The sequence below is a fragment of the Lupinus angustifolius genome, chromosome LG06, assembly GCF_001865875.1.
Source record: "Lupinus angustifolius cultivar Tanjil chromosome LG06, LupAngTanjil_v1.0, whole genome shotgun sequence".
In the NCBI taxonomy this organism is placed as follows: domain Eukaryota; kingdom Viridiplantae; phylum Streptophyta; class Magnoliopsida; order Fabales; family Fabaceae; genus Lupinus; species Lupinus angustifolius.
Genome location: NC_032014.1, coordinates 1,692,016 through 1,711,897, shown reverse-complemented (window position 1 = coordinate 1,711,897; position 19,882 = coordinate 1,692,016). Strand labels below are relative to the sequence as shown.

Genomic DNA, 19,882 nt, shown 5'->3' with positions numbered 1-19,882 from the left:
TGCAACCCGTTGCAAATAACGACTAATTTTTTTCTTATAGATGTATGAAATGATTACATCGAAATATTTATTATTTGATTAGTATTAATAGCAAGCTATTTTATATAATAATTACTCATCAAACAACTTCACCCCATGCAGCGCACGAATAACTACACTAGTAAATAATGTTCCCTCCCACATGTATCTCACTAAGCAAAAGAAATCAGCAGCAATGATGGATTCAAAACTACTCCACATGACAAACGAAAGGGTTTAAAGAATCCTTTTTATTTTTTACAAATACAGATTGTGTTGCAGAGAAGTGTGACCAAATAAAGGGACACCATACATAATATGTGAACTGGTGATGATTCTTCAAAATATAAATAAATCCCTACTCCGTGAAATATTTACTAGTCATTTGAACAAATCAATGTGTTAAGTAGACAACTAAATACACCTCACTTGAGAATATGAATTTGTGGAGATTATGTTGTTAGGATATCTGGAATTGTTGGAGAGTGAGTCCCAAGTATCTTACCACCAGCATCTGGGAAATTCTCGCAATCCGGTAAGGAACTAATCTGGCCATCGGAATCTACCTTTACAGGATACTTAAGAATATGTCCTTGCAATAGTGAAAATTCTTCAGATGTGTATCTTCTCCAATTATCTTCTGCAATTTCGTTTACTTTACGTACACACTCCAATTTCTCTGGTTCCTCAAAATTTTCCTCTAACATCCCAAGGTGCTCTCTCCACAGTGACATTCTGTAACCATAAATCTGCCGGAACAAAAACCAACAAATTTAAAATAAGATAGAATATCACATGATATGGTACAAGTGTTATTAAGTTTGCTAATAAGGCACCATACAATCAGGAATCAACTTTCTCTGAACAGATACAGCATAAAGATTATTTCCATTCCGAATGAGATAAGTGCACTAATGGGCTGAATATTACATGTATCTCATCCCAAATCAAATGACTATATTTTATAGATATATCAAACTATCGCATGACTCTATACATAAATGGACCACGAAATGCAGTCATTTGGAATGAGATACATGTGATTTCCAGCTCATTATTGTTCTCTGGTTGTAATATCATGTCATTTGCAGCAGGAAAGAGAGATTCCGATCAGAAAAATTGCTGCGAGAATTAAAGTTTGCAGAGTAATACAAACCTGACCATACGGGTGCCTTTTCTTCGCAGACCAAGTGTAATGAGGTTGATATGCACCCATAGCTATCTCAGTATCTTTAGTACCAGCCATAGATCTTTGGTTTATATTAGCAGATCCCACTATAACATACTCATCATCAACAATCATCCCCTTAGCATGCACATAAATCATAAATCGGCGACATTTATATGCTCCAGAGACCTGAAATGAAAATTAATTTGAAGTTTCTGACAGTTATAGTAGATGCTGCGAATGTGTCCCAATGGATGAAATAAATCGATCAACATTTTTTACAGTAGATACTGGATAATAGATAATAGATAGCTTAGAACAACAGAATCATATATAGCTCATTATCATTTGTGTTTTACTGGCAAGAAGTAAGTGCTATCATTGTTGTCAGTAGTTAATGAACTACAATCAAAGCAGATTTAAAAATGTTAATGGACACCATCTCAAAGAAGGTTAGAACATATTATGCTGTCTAAAGGCGTAGACAAGATGAACATTTATTTTTAAAAATACCTGTGCACCATTTGTGCTTGAGCTTTCTTCATTAAATTCTTCCCGATTACCAAGGCAATAGAAGTTGAGGTAATCTTGCGGGTGCACATCAGTAAGTTGCATTGATTTTAATTCCTTGGCAACAACATCATACATTGTTTGCATTGTCTGGTTCTGTACGCAGAAAACATAGAGCTGAAAATAAGTATTTGTTTCTCATATTGCTTTTCTGATCATTGAAGCATTGGACATCAATCAATATCTTCCCAAGTGGAGGGTGCACTTAAGAAACTCAAGTTTGTTGGATAACCATTGATGAAAATTACAATTGGTTTAGATTTTGATAAGATACAACCAATGACTTGGACAACAAACTAGGGTTGGTAATAGCTACAAAGCACCAATGTTCCTCTTTACCAAGGTGTCTAACATGACACTTCTCTGACACCTGATATCCAATTAAAATTATACTATTTTATAGGATCGGACACATGCTGAAACAGCCTGGACACTCAGCCAACATTCCACGGTGGCTACAAACTTTGAAGGACAGCTGTTTAGAAAATTTTCAAATTATTTTCTGCCATAAAGTGTAAAAGAATGCCTCGTTTTTTTGAGACTCATTACCACAGGAAATTGAAAAGCTTGAGAAGGTGAATATATAAAAGAATATTCTAATGTAGATCTTTTATCATATCAGCAATTCTGGCCAAAACATTCTGGCGTCTAGCATTTTTATGTGTGAGAAGCCCACTCTTAGTTTTCTCATAAGCAAATACTTGCACTGAACACTTTAAAGTGCACTTCACGTTGGACCCTTAGAGGCTTAGACTCACTTACATATTATAAATTTCAATCATTCGACAAGGTTATAAACTCTATACATCGATAATCATATACCTGCCAAAAGAGGATTTCTTGCATAGCGGCAGATTTTGGATCACCTTCTGGCCACATTGGTAAAACAATATAAACAGCAAATCTCTCCTTAGCTTTGATTTTACTAGCAATTTTCAGTGCCAATTCCATTGGGATGAGATTATCAGCCCCTGGTCACAAATGACAACATATGACTTGCCAATGAGCAACAAAAAATGTACACAATGTATGAATTAAAGTAGCAAGAAGCAAGTTAGTTACAAAAACAAACAATACCTTTATTAAAATCATTTAATCAAATTTGGACCTAACTCACACCATACCAACAAAGCTTTCCTACCTGATCTAGGGCCTGTGTTTTGCAATGTAAAAGGGATATAAATTTCAGAACTTCTGAATGCTCCCTTTATTAAGAGTGATTTAAAATCCTAATCAGCTCAACAGATGTTTAATTAAAATAAAAAATGCAGAGGCCAGGTCACAGGTATGGTGCTAATTTAGATGAGCCAATGTATTCAAACTTTCTAGCATGTCCTATTCTGCATAACAAAGAAAACCAACTCACAAAATATAGACAACTATCCTGCCTTTGAAAAGTAAGACTTTGAGCCTGACCTGCATCTTTGTAAGATGGCCATGCATATGATGATCCAATAAAATATTGGTTTTCAATATAGATAAAATGCTGTGCAGATCTGATTGCTTGAATGTATGCCGTTTGAATGCTCTTGTCTATCACCAAATCTTTAGCACATATTAGATTCTGCATCCAAAAATATGTCATAAGAAACTGCGCAATATGATTTAAATCAATCCAGTACGGAAGATCTTAAACTCAATATATAGCTTTCATTTGCAAGCAATTAAATACAGGGTTCGCTTAAGTCAATATATTTTGAGTTTTCCATACAGATGTAACACAATGAACTGGAAAGGAAAACACTAATTAATAAACCTGGGAATGAGCAACATCAACACCTTTGGGAAATCCTTTCAGGGAGCCTGAGTCAATGGAGCGGAAGATCTGCAAAATCATATGTAGCCCGATAAGATTTGGAAACCAAACAGTATAATGAAATGAATCATCTACAACATCAAGAAAGAATGATGTACAAGTAATATTTACTCAGAAACAAACTTGTGTTGTCCAACCTGAACATGCCAGTTTTCAGGATCATCTTCACTAGAAACCCATACTAAAGGGTCATCCTCTGGAACAGTAGTATAAGCATTCCTTGAAGTATGAGTTGGAATGGAAGGACTTAATATCCACGAGATGCGTTCAATTCTTATTAAAGCATCATCATGCCAATGAGAAGTTTTTTTGAAAATTATTGCAAACTCTTTCCACTTAGTTGATTTTCTCCATCGCTGCTCAAAATTAATAAGAACATCATATGCAGCGGGCCCATCTATTCTGCAGTGCAAATCATGCCACGGTTGCCTTGGAACCCTAGTTCCAGCCTATCACAAACAGCATACACAGGAGCAGTGAGCGGTCACAATAAATCAGATGACATAGTTTCTTAAATTTTTAAAAGGGATGTAGAGAAGAAAAGGCCGAAGTGTAACATCATTATAACAAAACCATACGTATCTGAAGCACGGATTCGTCAAACACCCTCACGTGTCGGTATCCGACACGTATCCGACACGGATACGCTCGGATTCGCGAAGGATACATATCCATAGAGTATCCAAAAATTTAAAAAATACAATAAAATAAATAAATATCAAGACACGTATCCGATTCGTACAATATGAAGACAGCTAGACATAATTGGCTTTCACACTCTACTACGTAAATGTGCAATGTACAAACAACACCACCTTACAATAAAGACAAAGCAACAAAATCCTGTAACTATCATTAGCTTGATCATGCAAACAAGATCACAAGGGACCTAATAACAAAAGCTATTAGATAAAGGGAGCTGACATTTACAATTGGTTCTGTGGTATTTCCTGATATAAGACCATGTCTAATAAATTTGATTGTAAGATTGTCCTAAAATGTCATGTCAAAGTAGACACAGAATTATGTTACTCTAATATTAGATAATTTAGGACAATAATAGAATCAAATTTATTAGATGATACTAGGAAATTACTATATGCTTAGTGGCCAAAACATGGACAATAGTTTAAACAGGACTGTCCTGATAAAATGGGAGAAATAAATATACGCTTTTACAAATTAGTATATCCAATTGTGCTGACAACTTACAGGAAACGTAGGATTGTGAAAATCACCCGAAAATACAGTGTCAAGATCACGAAAAAGTCGATGCTCGGGTGTGTCATAGCGACCATCACATATATCAAGACCTCCTATAAAAGAAGTTATCTTTCGGTTATTGCCAGAAGCCTGTGTGTCCACAATAACACATTTTTGGTGGTGTGTGAAGACAGTTCCAACAACCTGTATAATACCATATCAGGAGCAATTTTAATACGCTGTTTGCCTCAAAAGTCAAAAGACATGAGACCATTTAATGAGGATGAATAATATTGTTACAAGCAGAAAAGTAGATTTCAAAATCAGAACAAGTGGAAATATATCGGTTAACTATATAGGAGGTGTATTTCCAGCCCATTTTGCATCTACAAAAAGGCATACCCACGATTTAGAGCATACGCCACAAAACATAGGGAATTTCACATTTGACTCCACTGAAAATTAACTCGAAGAAACCTATCTCTTGACAGTATACATGAGGGAGGGTGTACCAAGTCTAGGGAACTAAAAATAAGGCAACAAAATTTCACAATATTATGACTAAATGGGGACATGATGAAGTCATCGACTACAGGTTGTCAAAATCAAACGAAACTAGATTACATAATGTTGATACCAATACTTGCCTGTTGCTTCAAGAAGCTCATCTTGCTGCTAGCGTACCGGGGTGCTAGAACACACATAACAGAAGAATGTTTAAAAAACTTCCTTGTTTCCTCATCATGAGTCTGCATTACTCCAGCCTGTGCCAAAAATCAATCAGAACAGTAGTAGTAATCCAAAACTACATTACCTCAAACACAAAAATAATGCTGACTTCCCGATTGGATAAAGCTAGTTACAAATCACAAGTGTGCACATTTACTCTCATCAGTGATATGAGGCAATTACAGTTTATAGAAAATGAGTTAAAACCAACCATAATCTGAAAACTAAAAACTATAGAATGCATCATAATATGAATGCAAGTACGGGTGAAGGGAAAGGGGACATGGATATGCCATGGTCCTCCCAACTTAGTGAAGAGTCATTATCTTCACGTAATCTTTCATGCTTTCTTTCGTATGTCTCTCCTCAAACTAAATTTTCATCATGTTTATATATGCTTTCTTTGGTCCAACACTCTTAAACTAAATTTCTGGCTCTGCCTAGTTGCGTAAGTGTGTACTGCCGAAAATAATCAGAAAACTAAATCGATATCAAGTGATACGTGAGTAAGGTGTGTATGTATATAATTATCATTGATTAGGACTCGAAATAGAGTAGTGTGACTCACCGATTTGAAGAAGATCTTGTCATGTGAAGTCTTATCATCCCAAATCAGCAACAGAACTCTAACCCCTTCTTCAGACTTATACTTAAGCAATTCACCAAGTGTCAAATCTCCACCTCTTGGCAATGGCCTAGTTGGTTCCCTAACAAGCTTTATCTTATGGTAAATTGACCAACCCACAAGATACACCATATGATGAGCCTCACTTATTGCATAACATATATCTTCCCAACACTTCCCTTGCCTATAAACATTTCCATTCTCAAGCTGAATCTCTTGTAATGTTCCATCGGAACATTGTGCGTCTTGGTAAAGCCTCACAGAGCTTCCCTTCCTCACCGGAAAGTACGTGTGCCTCACGCCCCTGTGCTCCGGATCCGCCGCAATGCCATTACGGTACAACGGGTTTTCAGAAACTGCCTTGAACTGCATTTCGATTCGAAGCGCAGTGTCAGGCTTCGGCGGCTTCTCGTTAGCTCCGAGAATCGGAAACCACCCGGAAATCACATCGCCGGCGGCAATGTCCACCGCCGGGATCTTAACCGCTCCCATTATCTGTGCACCGAAAACGTCGTCGTCTTTGACGCGAAACTCAAGAAACTCAACGGAATGCGCTAAGGGGATACTGAAAGTCTCATCCCAGCAAGGGTTTTGCGAGTTCTTAAGCACGCGCGTGCGCGCCACGGTGGCCTGAGGGACCGTAACGGTGACGTAAGGGTCACTGGTGATAATTTTCCGGCGGTGTTGGTGGGTACGGTGGTCCCCGTCGCCGGATTTAGCGACGGTTTTGGAGGATGGTAAGTTAATAGTGTCACAGGCGGTGATGCAGCGGCGGAAACGCTCCGACATGAGGTCCATGTTAGGTAACCGGCGAGCTTCGATGATTTTAAGGTGGAGATCGCCGTGGAGGTAGATGAAACCGTTACCGTTAGTTTCCGCCATTGAGAAGAGTGCGTTCCGTTATGGGAAGTGTACAGTTATTAGATTTATAATATAATAAAGGTAATTTGGTTTTTTGTTTTCCGTTTATGTTTGTAAGCAAAGTTTGGAATGGCTTGGAAGAGAGGGAGTGAAATGAGACGCTGGTAAGAGTTTGTTCTATATTCTGATTTTGGTTTTTCTTTGCTTATTCATCTTCTTACAGAGTCGTGTTGCTTACTAGTTACTATAATGTTTGTGTTTCTGCCTCGCTGGCCACATTTTTTATGTCAATTTTGTTTCATCATTTTGAATTTTGGACAGGTGGGTGGGATTAGATATGAATTGGGATACTCTGTCTCAAATATTTATATCCTCATGTTCCACTCTAATCAAATACCACTAAATAATATAAATAAATTATTTTTTGAATTTTTTATTTTTCTTTTTAAGTTTGTATTAACTTTCAATTAACTTAAGATATAATGAGACATAAAAAGTGAAACAAGTGATTTTCATTCATTAGATATTGACGTGCAGGTGCAGAACATGGCCCACCAAAAAAACTGTTTCCATTTGTTATACTTGTGTGTAAGTATTATTGATACATTGTTTCTCAATATATGTATGATTTTATTATCATTAGTTATAAAAAATATAAATTTAATATATATTGAATTGATGTTTTTTATTTTTTGATTAATGAAAATAAAAGTATACATGAAATTGTACAAATCTTTGGAGAACAAATTTGACTCAATTTATTTCAAAGTACATATGTTGGATGTTAAAAAAATTGATTTGTTGAATTTAGGATCTCATAGGAGTAAAATATGAATACTCGGAAGAAGAAGAAGAAAAGTTAGTTGAATTTCTTAATATCATTGTGATATTAAAATTGATTTCTTAATAAGACTGATATCTACCTTAAATACATGTATATATAATTTAGAAATAATAATAATAGTCAATCTAATAAAGATAAAATAGCTTTTAGATATATTCTTAAAAAGCAACTAGGAGACATTTATACCCGTGGGATTAATGGCAAATTGAAGGACACCACAGTGCTTCGAACCTTAATGTGAATATATGTTAAGAATCTGTAAATTGTCAGCATTTCATCTCTCATTGATTTGTATTATTTTATTAAATGCATGTGAATATATGTTGAAAATCATGAAAATATTATTAGCGAGGACATTGATCAATTATTAGTGGCTGATCCAATTATTATATCGGAATATACATGGAATGATGGGACACAATCACCAAATAATGTTCAAAAGGACCTTTACAAGATATCTTTGTTGATGTTAAAATAATATTCTTTGTTTGTTGAACTTATCAAGAGAAAAAAACCACTTTACAGAACGAATTATTGATTGGACTTTTTATTTTGAATCCGTATACACGTTCCTATTTTGCACTCAACGGCTTAAAGACCCCACCGCCCCACGTGTCTCTATCTCGATTCAGAAAATTAATATATAAGTTTTTTATACAACAATAAATGCGGAGTTTAACGTATATGTGTAAAGTTTTGTACATTTTTATATCCGCTTAGAATATACAAAACTTTTACACATATATTATTTTCTTTAAATTGTATAATTTGAATGTGTTTTTTAGACTGTTTGAATGTGATGTTTGACTATAATAAAAAATGTTTAGTTTAGTTTACCAAAAAAAATTAGTGTAGGCTGGTTAGCCATACAATTTGTAGTTAAAAAGTACCGTTTATATAAATTATTAATTTACCTCTTAATAATTTATATTAGAAAAATTTAATAATCTGAATTATTAGATTTTTAACCTACTCATAAAATAAGTGTATTCATTACCATGGTTCTATGGTATAAAAGTGTTGCTCTAATAAACAAATGACATGCCTAAGGAAACTTGTTTTTTTACATTATGAGGCAGCAATGTAAACTTCTAGTTTTTAATTTGAATTTGTCCATAAGTTATTAGAGTTTTTGGTAAAAAGAAATTAAAGGGAGATGTAGCTTTGTGTAACGTAACATTAGGAACAAAAGTTTTTAGAAAGATACTTCAAATATTAATTAGGAATAAAAGCATATTTAAATAATTCATTTACTAATTTTGCCATTCAAAATATTAAAAAAAACACTAGTTGTCTCTGATGTTAATACTTTTTAGTCAAATTTTAATTAGTTCCAAAATTTAGTTAGGTTAATAAGTTAGTACATAGTTACAAGTTTATAGTAATATTTGTGATTAGAAGCTTACATAACATATTAGAGTTATTCAATGAACAAAAATTGAGTAAAGATTGAACAATTATATATGAGACTTAGAACATTTGAAATTTAGCTTTTAGAAGTTATCTTCAAATAGCTTTCCAAAATTCATAATATCTTTCAACAATTCATTGATTAGTTGAATCCTTTTAAATTTTATCTATTTAAGTACACCATATTAAAATATATTATAATAATTATAAATAACTAAATAGATACATACCTATAAATTGATAATATTATTAGAAATAATTACTACTAATTTTATCATATTACATAAATTATTATAAATTAATAATAATTTTACCAGAGAGTAATTACTTAATTATCCTAGTTATCCTAAACAAATAATACAAAAAATATTATATTTCTTTTTTAGTCATTTAATAAATTTAAGATAATTTCATAGCTACTACTCTTAGTTTCATGTTAACTTATTTCTTTTTTCTAGTTAACTTATAATTATAAAGTTATAAAATAACAATTATATAATACAAGCTAATTTTATCTGATAAACTCAAATATATACATCCTTGAGCAACATAGTTTTTACACATTTATTGTTAACTTTTCCAATAGACCATTAGCCAGGAGGAGGTGTAAAACAAATAATGAGTATACAATAAATTTATTTACAGTGTCAGATTTCATGTATTCAGTGAGGTTTGATTTGAGATTAAAAAATACCATACATTATTGCAAAATTATTTGAAAGTGCACTTTCATTAGAAAAACTAGTAGTTACTCATATATTTTGTATGAATTTATTTAAACAGTTTCAAAGAAACTTCTAAAAACTAAAAACTATAGTTTTAATACCTGTTCAACAAATCTATCAAGTTATTCAATGATTACACAATCAAAGACCATAATATGCAATTTCTACATTTTTGAATTCCGAGTATGTTTTAAGGAATTGTTGTTCCTAAAAGTTCAAAAAATAGTAATTATTTCTTTATCAATTAAATCTTAATCCCTCAAAGAAAAAAATAATAAAGTAAATTTGAGAGAAAAATTAAATAATAACTGCATTAATAATTTAAAAAAGACTAAAGTAGCAAATATTAAGGTTTAACTATTTTGTTAAGTATTGTTAAAATTGTATCTATTATCAAACCGGTCAGAGTATTGGTATAGTGGTACAGTGATTCATTAATTAAATCACGTGTCGGTTAAACCGGGTATACATGCTTATATTTATATATATAAAAAACTATAATAAAAAAAATCAAATAGATAGATACTCAACTTTATAATTCATATTCATAATCTACTCACAATTACATAAACAAACAACTCTAAGTCTTTAACAAATTTAAAGTCTCAATTACAAAACATATATCAATCTAAAAGTATCACTTAACAACCGCAAATTATAAATAAATGACACAAGTTCACAACTTACTCTACAAAACAAATAAATTTAGAGTTTTAACATTTAATACCAAAGTGCCAAAGGTCTCTCATATCAAAATTATATTTTTGCATCAAATCCTATATTCAGACACTCTAGATTACACAAATGTCACTGAGATTATACGAATGTTACGAAACAAAATGTATAATCTAAGTATGTTTTGGAAGCACGTGCCTTGAAGTGTTGAGAATGGTTAGAAAGATGGATCGCCTTGTAATGAATTGTTAAGTTTTTATGTTTTTTTCAAAGAAAAAATATGTGTATAAACCTGCCGGTTTAGTGAAATACAGGTCGGTTCACTGGTTTTGATATTTGATCAGTTCAACATCTATACCGTACAAGTTAGGGGACCGGTTCACCACCAGTTTCCGGTTGAACGGGTAGATACGATACAGTTTTTACATCATTGATTTGATGTTATGGGTAAAAAGGTCTGTCCATACACAATTATAAAGGAATATATAAAATATTTATTATTGTTATTTTATTTTGTCATAACTTATGTGAGTGTAATATATATAATAAGAGAAAAACATATATGCATTAATATTGAATAAATTTTTTATATTATTATATTAATATTTAATTATGGTTAACTTTTAAAAATGTAATGTAAATAAATAGTAGGTGATGAAATGCATGTCTATATATTAGGGGTGTTAAAACGGGCTATGCCTGCGAGCCAGCCCGCATTGCCCGCAAAAAAATGCGGACATGGCATGATATTTTTGCTTGTTAGCCCATATTGTCCGGCCCGTTTGCCCGCTTTATTAGCGGACATTTTAAACGGGCTCCGCAGGCATTACATTCTACACTTTTAAAATTTTAATCCAAGACTTTATTATTGTTTGGTTATTTTATAATTATTATTGCATACTTGTTAGAGAAAATTATTATCTAATATGGTTAGAGAGACATGTTTTGAATTATTATTATAGAAACTTTGAATTATTATGTAATGTGGTTATGTAAAATCTATTGATTTACTGCATAATGTACTTGATAACTTAGCATTCACCATTGTTGTTTTTTAGTGTAAACAGGAAAATGCCGCGGGCCGCCCGTTAGTCCGTTTTAAAACGGGCAGGGCATGACTTTTTGTCCGTTAACCAATTGCGGGCATGCCCAGCCCGCTTAAATTATTGCGGGCATTTGCGGGCGCGGCTAAACGGGCCGCCGGCCCGTTTTGACACCCTAATATATATATAACAAAACGCAGTCTTTCTCTAAAAAAACAAACAAAGGCCAAAGTTGTATTTTCTACGCAACCTCTCGAAGTTTTCCAGAAGAAACAACGCGGTTAAGACTAATCAAATCTTCAACCCTTTTAATCAATTTCCTCCATTCACAATTCCATCTACTTCCTTTCCTCTTCAATGGCTTCAATCTACAGTTGCATTGAATGCGATTCCAACCTCAACCTCAACCCTTCTCACATCTTCCCCTCTGATTTCTACTTTGAAGCTGGCAACAAAGCCACTCTTTCTTTCTCATCCGTGGACCCCACCAAGTTCACCTTCCAAAACGAGGACAAGATTCGACCCTTCTTCGAAACCCTAAACTATTGGGGTATTCAGAGAAAGAGGGTTAAGATCAAGTGTAATGCATGTTCTCGTCTCCTTGGTTATGTTTACGATGATGGTCCACCGATTACCGATAGTCCCGGTCAATTTCATATGGGTCCTAGTCAAGTTATCCCTCGTGCCCCTAGATATAGGTTCAAGACCAAAGCTCTTCGAATTACTTCATCTCCAATACTTTGAAATCTTGTTATTTTTTAAATGTTTTACTTATATATCATGTGTTGGAATTGTGTATCATATCAGATTATTGTTTCTTTATATTTTCTTTATCAGATATTTATGATTATCAAAGATTTGAATTCTTGACTTTACGAGAGACTATTTCGAAGATTTGAATTCTTGACCTACAGTTAAGTAAGTTTAGCCTTGGGTTAAGGCTAGCCGTATAATGTTTAACCAGCATTATTGAATGAAATTCCTTGATAGTGATTATTTATTGTACATGGTTTAATTATAATGTTGAAATAACATTACTCCTGGATTAATATATCATTACAAATTGGCACAAATGTTCCAATATGAGATGTTTGGTAATTGATTGGGTTAGAAAACGTAATCATATTCATAAGCCTTGAAGTTTATGCGTGGCAATATGGACTTTACTCTTTAGAAATAACAATATAAGACTAGGTTAACAGTGCATATTACCAATTTGAACTGTTCTGTAACTAACAGAAAAGACATACACATCTGTAATACCAGGAGAATCTTTCTGGTTGGAAATTTAACCCTTACATTATTCTCAACTTTTGGTTCTTAGAATACCATTTTTTATGGTTGATTGCTACTATTTAAGTGCCATGTACTTAACCTTGGGACTTCATTTTTTATGGTGTGCTTTTAAAAAGTGCTTACGTGTTGAAGTTATACGCATAGTCAAAAACATAATGATTAGGGTCCTTAGGAAATCTGTTTAATTACATGGTATACAGTAATCTATCCATACAAAGAAAATCTCACAATTCCATTCTACCTTGTTTTATGAAGTTCTTTTGTTTATTTGAGAGCATTAATCTTAATCCAACTTAGTATTTTCCATTGGATGCATAATTCATGATATAGGGGAATAGGTATCCTTGATCTCTTTTCCCCTTTACTTATGACATTATTATGCTTAGCCTTGGCATTGTTTAGATTTTAGGTAACAAGGATTTAAGGAAAAAAAATTTAAACCAAAATCTAATGGAAAAAGACAGAAGCATAGTAAGTGCCACTTTATCTTCCAAAATTCTTTATGACTGATTTTCGGCTAAATCTAAATTATACAAGCAGAAATTTGCCAGAGTACAGTATACATATCAACTATTCATTGTAGACTATGATAAGGTATGCCTTATCATCTTCAACATATCATAATTGCGCCAAATAAAGAGTGTAATATTTATGCCTTATCATCATCAGTGTACATATCTTTTTCTCGTAAATAAATCTTAACTCGAACTTGTTATTCTGTGTTTAAAATATTTGGCAATAGTGGTGCTTTCGGTGGCTTTTAGCTTTGGAGAAGAGATAGGGGAAGAGGTTGTCCATTGGTTTGTATAAACCCACACTTTATTGACAAAGAATTATTATCCACTGATTAAAAGAGGACGAATAAGATTGCGTGTATTATGCATCACTACACTATGGATGGAGTATATTTTATAAACTATAATCACTAGTTGCTTAATTACTTAGTTATTGTGAGGACCACAATCATTTATTGAAGATTCCTGATAGGTATGGTGAACTTCCTAGTCTAAGTGGAATAATCTTTCAGCAAAAGCCACGCCAACTACTTATTTGGCTCTCTGCACGCAACAATGCATATTGCTTATTTTGGTTGACTTAGAAATTCCATAAGCAACTTTAGTCTATATATATATATATCTATCTGTGTGCTAGAGAAGGCTAATATCAGTGATTATGATGAAGCAAAGAAAGGAAGAAGGTGATGGTTTTGCATCAAAGACGAACGAGGTAGTGGCTCCAAGGTCACCTTCACTTCAGAAATTCAGGGTATGTCTAAGGCCAAGAATAGAAGAGAGTGTGACAAAGAGAGAAATTGCCATGTTTTGGAGGCAGAAGAGGAATGAAGAGGAGGATCATCTCTTTGCTGCTATCAAAGCAGCCGCAAGACTCCGTGCGCGCAATCTCTCCGTATGCTCCATAATTCAAATCTGTCAAATTTACTAACATGCTTATTTAAGTTAGTTATTTACCATCTTCATCTATTTTAACTGCTGATTCAAAAGTTTAGTTATTCTCTTCACATGGTCACTGCCTCATGGCTGATCCTCAATGAAAAAATATATGTATTTTTGCAGTTTATGCAACTTGGTTTAGCTCTTGCTTGGACACCATGATCACTAACATAAATTTTCTCATAGCTATGTTTGAAGGAGGGGTGAGGGTTCTGGGTTATTGTTTATTTGATCTGTGAACTTCATCACATAATTTTATAATCTTCATGATATGAGCTAACTTGTTATATATAATTTATAATCATATGATTTCTATATACTTGTGTTAGCCATAGTATGATTCTTACTTCCATATCCTATATTTCTGCCCTGTTATAACTTCCAAGGCTAATAATGGAGTGCAGGAGCAAGATTACTGGAGCTTCGTATTGTCCTTGAACACTTACCATGATGAAGATGGTCCCAACGAAGCGATGGAGAAAAGGGTCGCAGTAGGAAATGATGACAACGAAATCCGCATAGGGATAAAGGATTGGTGAGTGAAGTACTAAATTTCTCAATTACAACAGTTGACTAAACAATTGTGAATTCTAAAACAAATGTTTTAGTTACTTAATCATTGAGCCACCAGGTTCTGCTGAAGATTATTGTTCTGTTATTCTCAGATAGTTAACAATGTATTTAGATAGACACAAGTCACAACTATAACACAGGGCTTCACTCCTTCCATTTCATTCCACTATAACACAGCATTAATATGTTATTTTGAATAGCATTTGTTTTGATATTATGCAGGTGGACAAAAAGCAACTATGCATATCTGAACCAACCAGCTTTAGATTCTACAGAACCTCCTAAGAAACGAAGCTCTAGTTATGTTCCCAATTATCTATCTTATAAGCCCAAGGCTTTGTATCCTACTGCTATTGGTGTCTTTTAAGCCATATGAAGCATTCTAATATTGTTTGTAAATAGTGTATCTGAAACTCCTGCTACATTCCAAGTGCATGTTTCCTTTGTAATTCAAATGTGTGTTCCTTGTTCCTTCAAATGATTATGTGTCATCAAGTAGTGAACTCATTGGGTAAACTCTCCTTTCATGTATATGTTGGAATATTTTAGACCACCCTAAAACTATTTCTCTAATTCCACAACAACAAAAGTCATCAATTTTTCTTAGAATAAATCAATTTATTTTTATTTCTTTACATTTTCATTTTTTATTTCTCAAAAATATATTCATAAAAAAAAAATCAAACGTCAACTTAAAATTATCATAATTTGATTGTTTAAGGTACGGTACATTCTTCCACGGATAAGCTTCAAGAATTGAAGAACACGTGCTTTTTCACTATTATGCATTAGAAAATCAACAATATAATATATATTTTTAAAATAGGCATATTCAAAATAAAATTGAGAAAATCCATAGGATTTGTATTAGGTGAGAAAAAGTGGTGGTTTTGGAATGGTAGTTGAGTTGTGTTGTTACTTGTTAGCTTCAAAGAAGTTTCCATGAAATTTTCATATCCATGATATGTTTTTTTAATCTTCAAAAGACCAACATGCACATAATAAACAATATTTTGACAAAATTGTATACTTTAATCAATCATCTTCTGCCACCTAATTCAGACAATGAAAAAATAAACAAAAACAAAAGCATTTTCATATAATTAAGATCTTAGTTTTCTTCTTCTTTGATTCTCTCTCTCTTAGATCGGTTTCTGTAACATAATAACAATGGCGAAACCAAGGTACTCTCGTTTACCTCAAAGAAAATCATCATCATCATCATCATCATTATCAAATTCTACGTTGATTCTTACATTGCTTCTCATCTTCACCCTCCTTGTTCTCATTCTCCTCGCTCTCGGTATCTTTTCCATTCCCAGTAGTAACTCTCGTCCTAATTTCCCCAAACCTAATGATCTTACTTCCATTTCTCACAACACTATTCATAGGTACTTTTTCCATCACCAATTATATGTTATGTTTATTATTATCATTTTTATTCTTCTTCATGTTTCGTGTTCTTTTGTTCGAAGCAGCAGAAGCGATAATGAAAAAGAAGAAGAAGCAGAAGGAAAGGGAGAGAAATGGGTTGAACTCATATCATGGGAGCCTAGAGCTTTTGTTTACCATAACTTTTTGGTTACTTTCTTTTCTTTTAATTCCTTTCTCTTTTATATTTTTTTAGTAGGGAATATAAGGAGACATAAAATCTTAGTCTCTGCAACCAAAAATTTAGTAAAAACTGCAAGAGAAAAACTGCACAGTGTATGAGTTTTTTTACACCATCAATGCATCATCCACCATTGACTTTTAAACAAAAGTAATGCAAATGAATGATAGATGATGCACACATTGTGTATAAATCTTTACATCAGTGCATAGATTTTACATTCAAACTCCAATGTTGTGGAAATTCATGGAAAATGAGTCCGCAATTAATTTAGTTGTGGTTACTCCAAAACAACTGAAGGAGGAATAGTGCATTTCCTGTGACTTTAAGATTCCAGAAATTTTTGGTATGAGTCAATATCATTGGAATGGATTGTATGTTGAGGTTAAGTATGAAAAACATTAATGACAACAATGAAGTGATAGCTATTTTTTAGTTTACTTACTAAAAAGGGATGAATTGTTTAACAAGGTTGTGCATGAAGAGGAATAAAAGTATGAGTTTAGTATCATGATTTCATATTGGTATAATAGTTAAGAGCCTTCTATTTCCTTGTAGTCTTGGTTCATGAATATGTCTTTCTTTTATCATCAAAATACTTTGAAGGTTTGGATATTACCATAATTGTTTTGTATTCTCCTTGGCTAAATGATGATGGAAATAATGTCCAAATGGTATACTTTAAAGTTTTAGTGTGAATTTAACATTATGAGATGTTGTTCTGTTTCGCTCTTGGTTACTACCCATGCTCTTTGGAGCATTAATATGATGCATTACAATGTCTTCACTTTCCAATAGTAAAAATTTAGCTGATTAATCTGAGCAGAACAACGAGGAATGTGAACATCTAATCAGTATAGCCAAGCCAAATATGCAAAAGTCTACGGTTGTCGATAACGAAACTGGGAAGAGTAAAGACAGCAGGTTAGATTATTTCCCATCCTTCTCTATTAAGTTTTCATCCAATGTCTTTTGTGAAATTTAGACTGTCATTGTTACTTCTGAGTTCTGACTTGCCTAATGGAAAACCTTGTCTTTACATTTAGAGTACGTACAAGCTCTGGAACTTTTCTGGCCAGAGGACAAGATAAGATTGTGAGGAATATTGAGAAAAGAATTGCGGACTTTACTTTTATTCCTATAGGTAAGTACTTTGTATCTCATGCCTCCTTTTTATGTCTTTTATTGTTTCATTTAGTTGCTGGTGCTTTTTTTTTTTTTTTTTCTGGTTCACCTATTCGTTAAGTCAACATTAGTATATGAATTCAGACTATAGTTCTGTTGAATTGAAGTTGGTTATGTGCTCCATAATTCTTCCTGCCAACTACTCTGCAATTTGGGACTTTTCTTTTGTATATTAAAGGAAGGAGCAAAAATGCAATACGGAAAAAATTTCCTTGGGACACTAATGTTGTCATCCACATTTTTTATCAATTGATCATTAACGAAACTAAGATATTAGTTCTAGAAATATATCCAAGGCTAGGATTTGCTTCTAATTTCAATAAGATATACTTGAACTCCAGCTGTCAGATTTTGATTTTGCCATTCCAGCATGTTTTTGCCTTGATTTCTTTCTTGCAAGTTGCAAACAACATGCTGCAGCAATTATTCATCATGTTACTGTGGCTATTTTGCTCAGTTTATGAGGAGCTAGCTCAGTTTACTTTATATATAAAAAATTATGTACATATCCAGAAACTGATTTTCCAAATAGAAAACACAATATGATATTTTAAATTGTTTTTTCCATCTGGTGTTCTGGTCTATGAACTATGATATCGGTTATTTTTCATTGTACACTTTACGAAAGCTTTACGTAAGCTATGTCTCACATATACAGAGCACGGTGAAGGACTTCAAGTTCTACACTACGAGGTTGGACAAAAATATGATTCTCACTATGACTACTTCCTCGATGAGTTTAACAGTAAGAACGGGGGACAGCGTATAGCTACTGTGCTGATGTACCTGTAAGTGACATCAAGTGTTTTCTTAGTTGTTGTTAACTTCAATTTGTGTTGAATGTGAGGACAGGTGATGATGCAGTGTTCCTTTTGTGTTTAATAATACAGTACAGATGTTGAAGAAGGGGGCGAGACAGTGTTCCCAGCTGCTAAGGGGAATTTTAGCTCTGTGCCATGGTGGAATGAGCTTTCTGATTGTGGAAAAAAAGGACTTTCAGTTAAGCCGAAGAGAGGCGATGCTTTACTTTTCTGGAGCATGAAGCCAGATGCAACTTTGGATCCATCAAGCTTGCATGGTTAGTTGCTCTTAGTTATTGCTTATTGTTGTGCTGCTAGATGTGTCAACAAGTGGTGTTCACATTTAGAGGAAATGAATTAACAAAACTGTTTTCTTCATGATTTTCAGGTGGGTGTCCAGTAATTAAGGGAAATAAATGGTCAAGTACAAAATGGATACGTGTTAATGAGTACAAAGTTTGAGTATACATTATTATAGGTACAGGTACTTATCTCCCTTTTCTTGTAGTACTATCAAAAATAATATTTTACCACTAAGGCAAGAGCTTGTGTTAACTGTTATTGAACTGATAGATTGTTTGCATTGCCCATGCAGTTTTATATAAAATATTATCACAAATGTTGATTTGTGTACTTCATATTATAATATAGAGTAAATACTCATTTTAGTCCCTAGTATTTTTTGACCTCACCAGTTGAGTCCTTCAAAAAAGAAAAAACTTAAAATGGTCTCCAAAAATTTTAAATGTGGGTCAAATTAGTTATTTTTAGCATGTTTTACAACATTTGGTAGAAACTAACTTAACTCCAAAAAAGACTAATTTGACTCAGATTTGAAATTTTTTGGGACCATTTTAAGTCTTTTCGTTTTTGAAGGACTAACTAATAAAGTTGGAAAATATATGCTAGTTGTTGCAAACTCTAATGTTGGTTCACTTAATTTTCAGGCTTGAGTTAGTTGCTATTCCAAAGTCTCAAAAACACCTTGCATGATAATGCATTGGGTCTTCAAGGAAATATTTCAAAAATGATGCGGCATTCTGTAATTTTGGATGTTCTATGTACCTCAGCTAACTATTTTTTCACTTACATGACAAATTTTATGTGCCTGAGAATTTGCATTAGGGAGGTTGAAGAAAATGTATGAAACAAGTACATAAGCTTTTTCCCAAGAGCTCATCTACATAATAAATTAATAAATTCTTATTAATGATACTTGTTGAGATGAATAACTACACACCCGAAATGATTAATTTCTTACTTATAAGATAGAGATAT

The 19,882-nt window shown here is 33.2% G+C and overlaps 3 protein-coding genes and 1 pseudogene across 5 annotated transcripts; 3 read left to right on the top strand and 1 right to left on the bottom strand.

Moving 5' to 3' along the window:
* Positions 206-7,205, bottom strand: LOC109348766 (phospholipase D delta-like). Its single transcript, XM_019589314.1, has 10 exons — positions 6,073-7,205; positions 5,423-5,539; positions 4,785-4,979; positions 3,710-4,021; positions 3,513-3,581; positions 3,173-3,320; positions 2,579-2,727; positions 1,700-1,852; positions 1,175-1,375; positions 206-767 (listed from the first exon to the last, which is right to left on the bottom strand). The coding sequence occupies exons 1-10, from the start codon at positions 7,009-7,011 to the stop codon at positions 471-473; spliced, it is 2,580 nt and encodes an 859-aa protein (XP_019444859.1). The 5' UTR covers positions 7,012-7,205; the 3' UTR covers positions 206-470.
* Positions 11,911-12,498, top strand: LOC109350740 (peptide methionine sulfoxide reductase MsrB). Its single transcript, XM_019592027.1, has one exon. The coding sequence runs from the start codon at positions 12,045-12,047 to the stop codon at positions 12,429-12,431; it is 387 nt and encodes a 128-aa protein (XP_019447572.1). The 5' UTR covers positions 11,911-12,044; the 3' UTR covers positions 12,432-12,498.
* Positions 13,953-15,524, top strand: LOC109348765 (annotated as a pseudogene).
* LOC109348764 (probable prolyl 4-hydroxylase 10) lies at positions 16,061-19,783 on the top strand. Of its 3 annotated transcripts, none has more exons than XM_019589313.1 (8): positions 16,061-16,398; positions 16,489-16,588; positions 17,446-17,543; positions 17,666-17,763; positions 18,463-18,592; positions 18,695-18,882; positions 18,993-19,082; positions 19,552-19,783. In XM_019589313.1, exons 1-7 carry the CDS (start codon positions 16,178-16,180, stop codon positions 19,064-19,066), a joined length of 909 nt encoding a protein of 302 aa, XP_019444858.1. In that variant the 5' UTR covers positions 16,061-16,177; the 3' UTR covers positions 19,067-19,082; positions 19,552-19,783. The 3 variants fall into 3 exon arrangements, with proteins under 3 accessions (XP_019444858.1, XP_019444855.1, XP_019444857.1); XM_019589310.1 differs by having other exon boundaries at positions 16,483-16,588; XM_019589312.1 differs by having other exon boundaries at positions 16,062-16,398; positions 16,486-16,588.

Bases quoted from the DNA above. Each gene is read 5' to 3' on its own strand.
- LOC109348766 (XM_019589314.1), bottom strand. From the start codon at position 7,011: ATGGCGGAAACTAACGGTAACGGTTTCATCTACCTCCACGGCGATCTC. The intron at 3,582-3,709 runs GTTGGACAACAC...ATGATTTTGCAG, and splicing joins CTGAAAACTGGCATGTTCAG to ATCTTCCGCTCCATTGACTC. The intron at 2,728-3,172 runs GTCAGGCTCAAA...ATTTGTGACCAG, and splicing joins GCCATCTTACAAAGATGCAG to GGGCTGATAATCTCATCCCA.
- LOC109348764 (XM_019589310.1), top strand. From the start codon at position 16,178: ATGGCGAAACCAAGGTACTCTCGTTTACCTCAAAGAAAATCATCATCA. The intron at 16,399-16,482 runs GTACTTTTTCCA...TTTTGTTCGAAG, and splicing joins TCTCACAACACTATTCATAG to CAGCAGAAGCGATAATGAAA. The intron at 18,593-18,694 runs GTAAGTGACATC...TTAATAATACAG, and splicing joins GCTACTGTGCTGATGTACCT to TACAGATGTTGAAGAAGGGG.
- LOC109350740 (XM_019592027.1), top strand. From the start codon at position 12,045: ATGGCTTCAATCTACAGTTGCATTGAATGCGATTCCAACCTCAACCTC.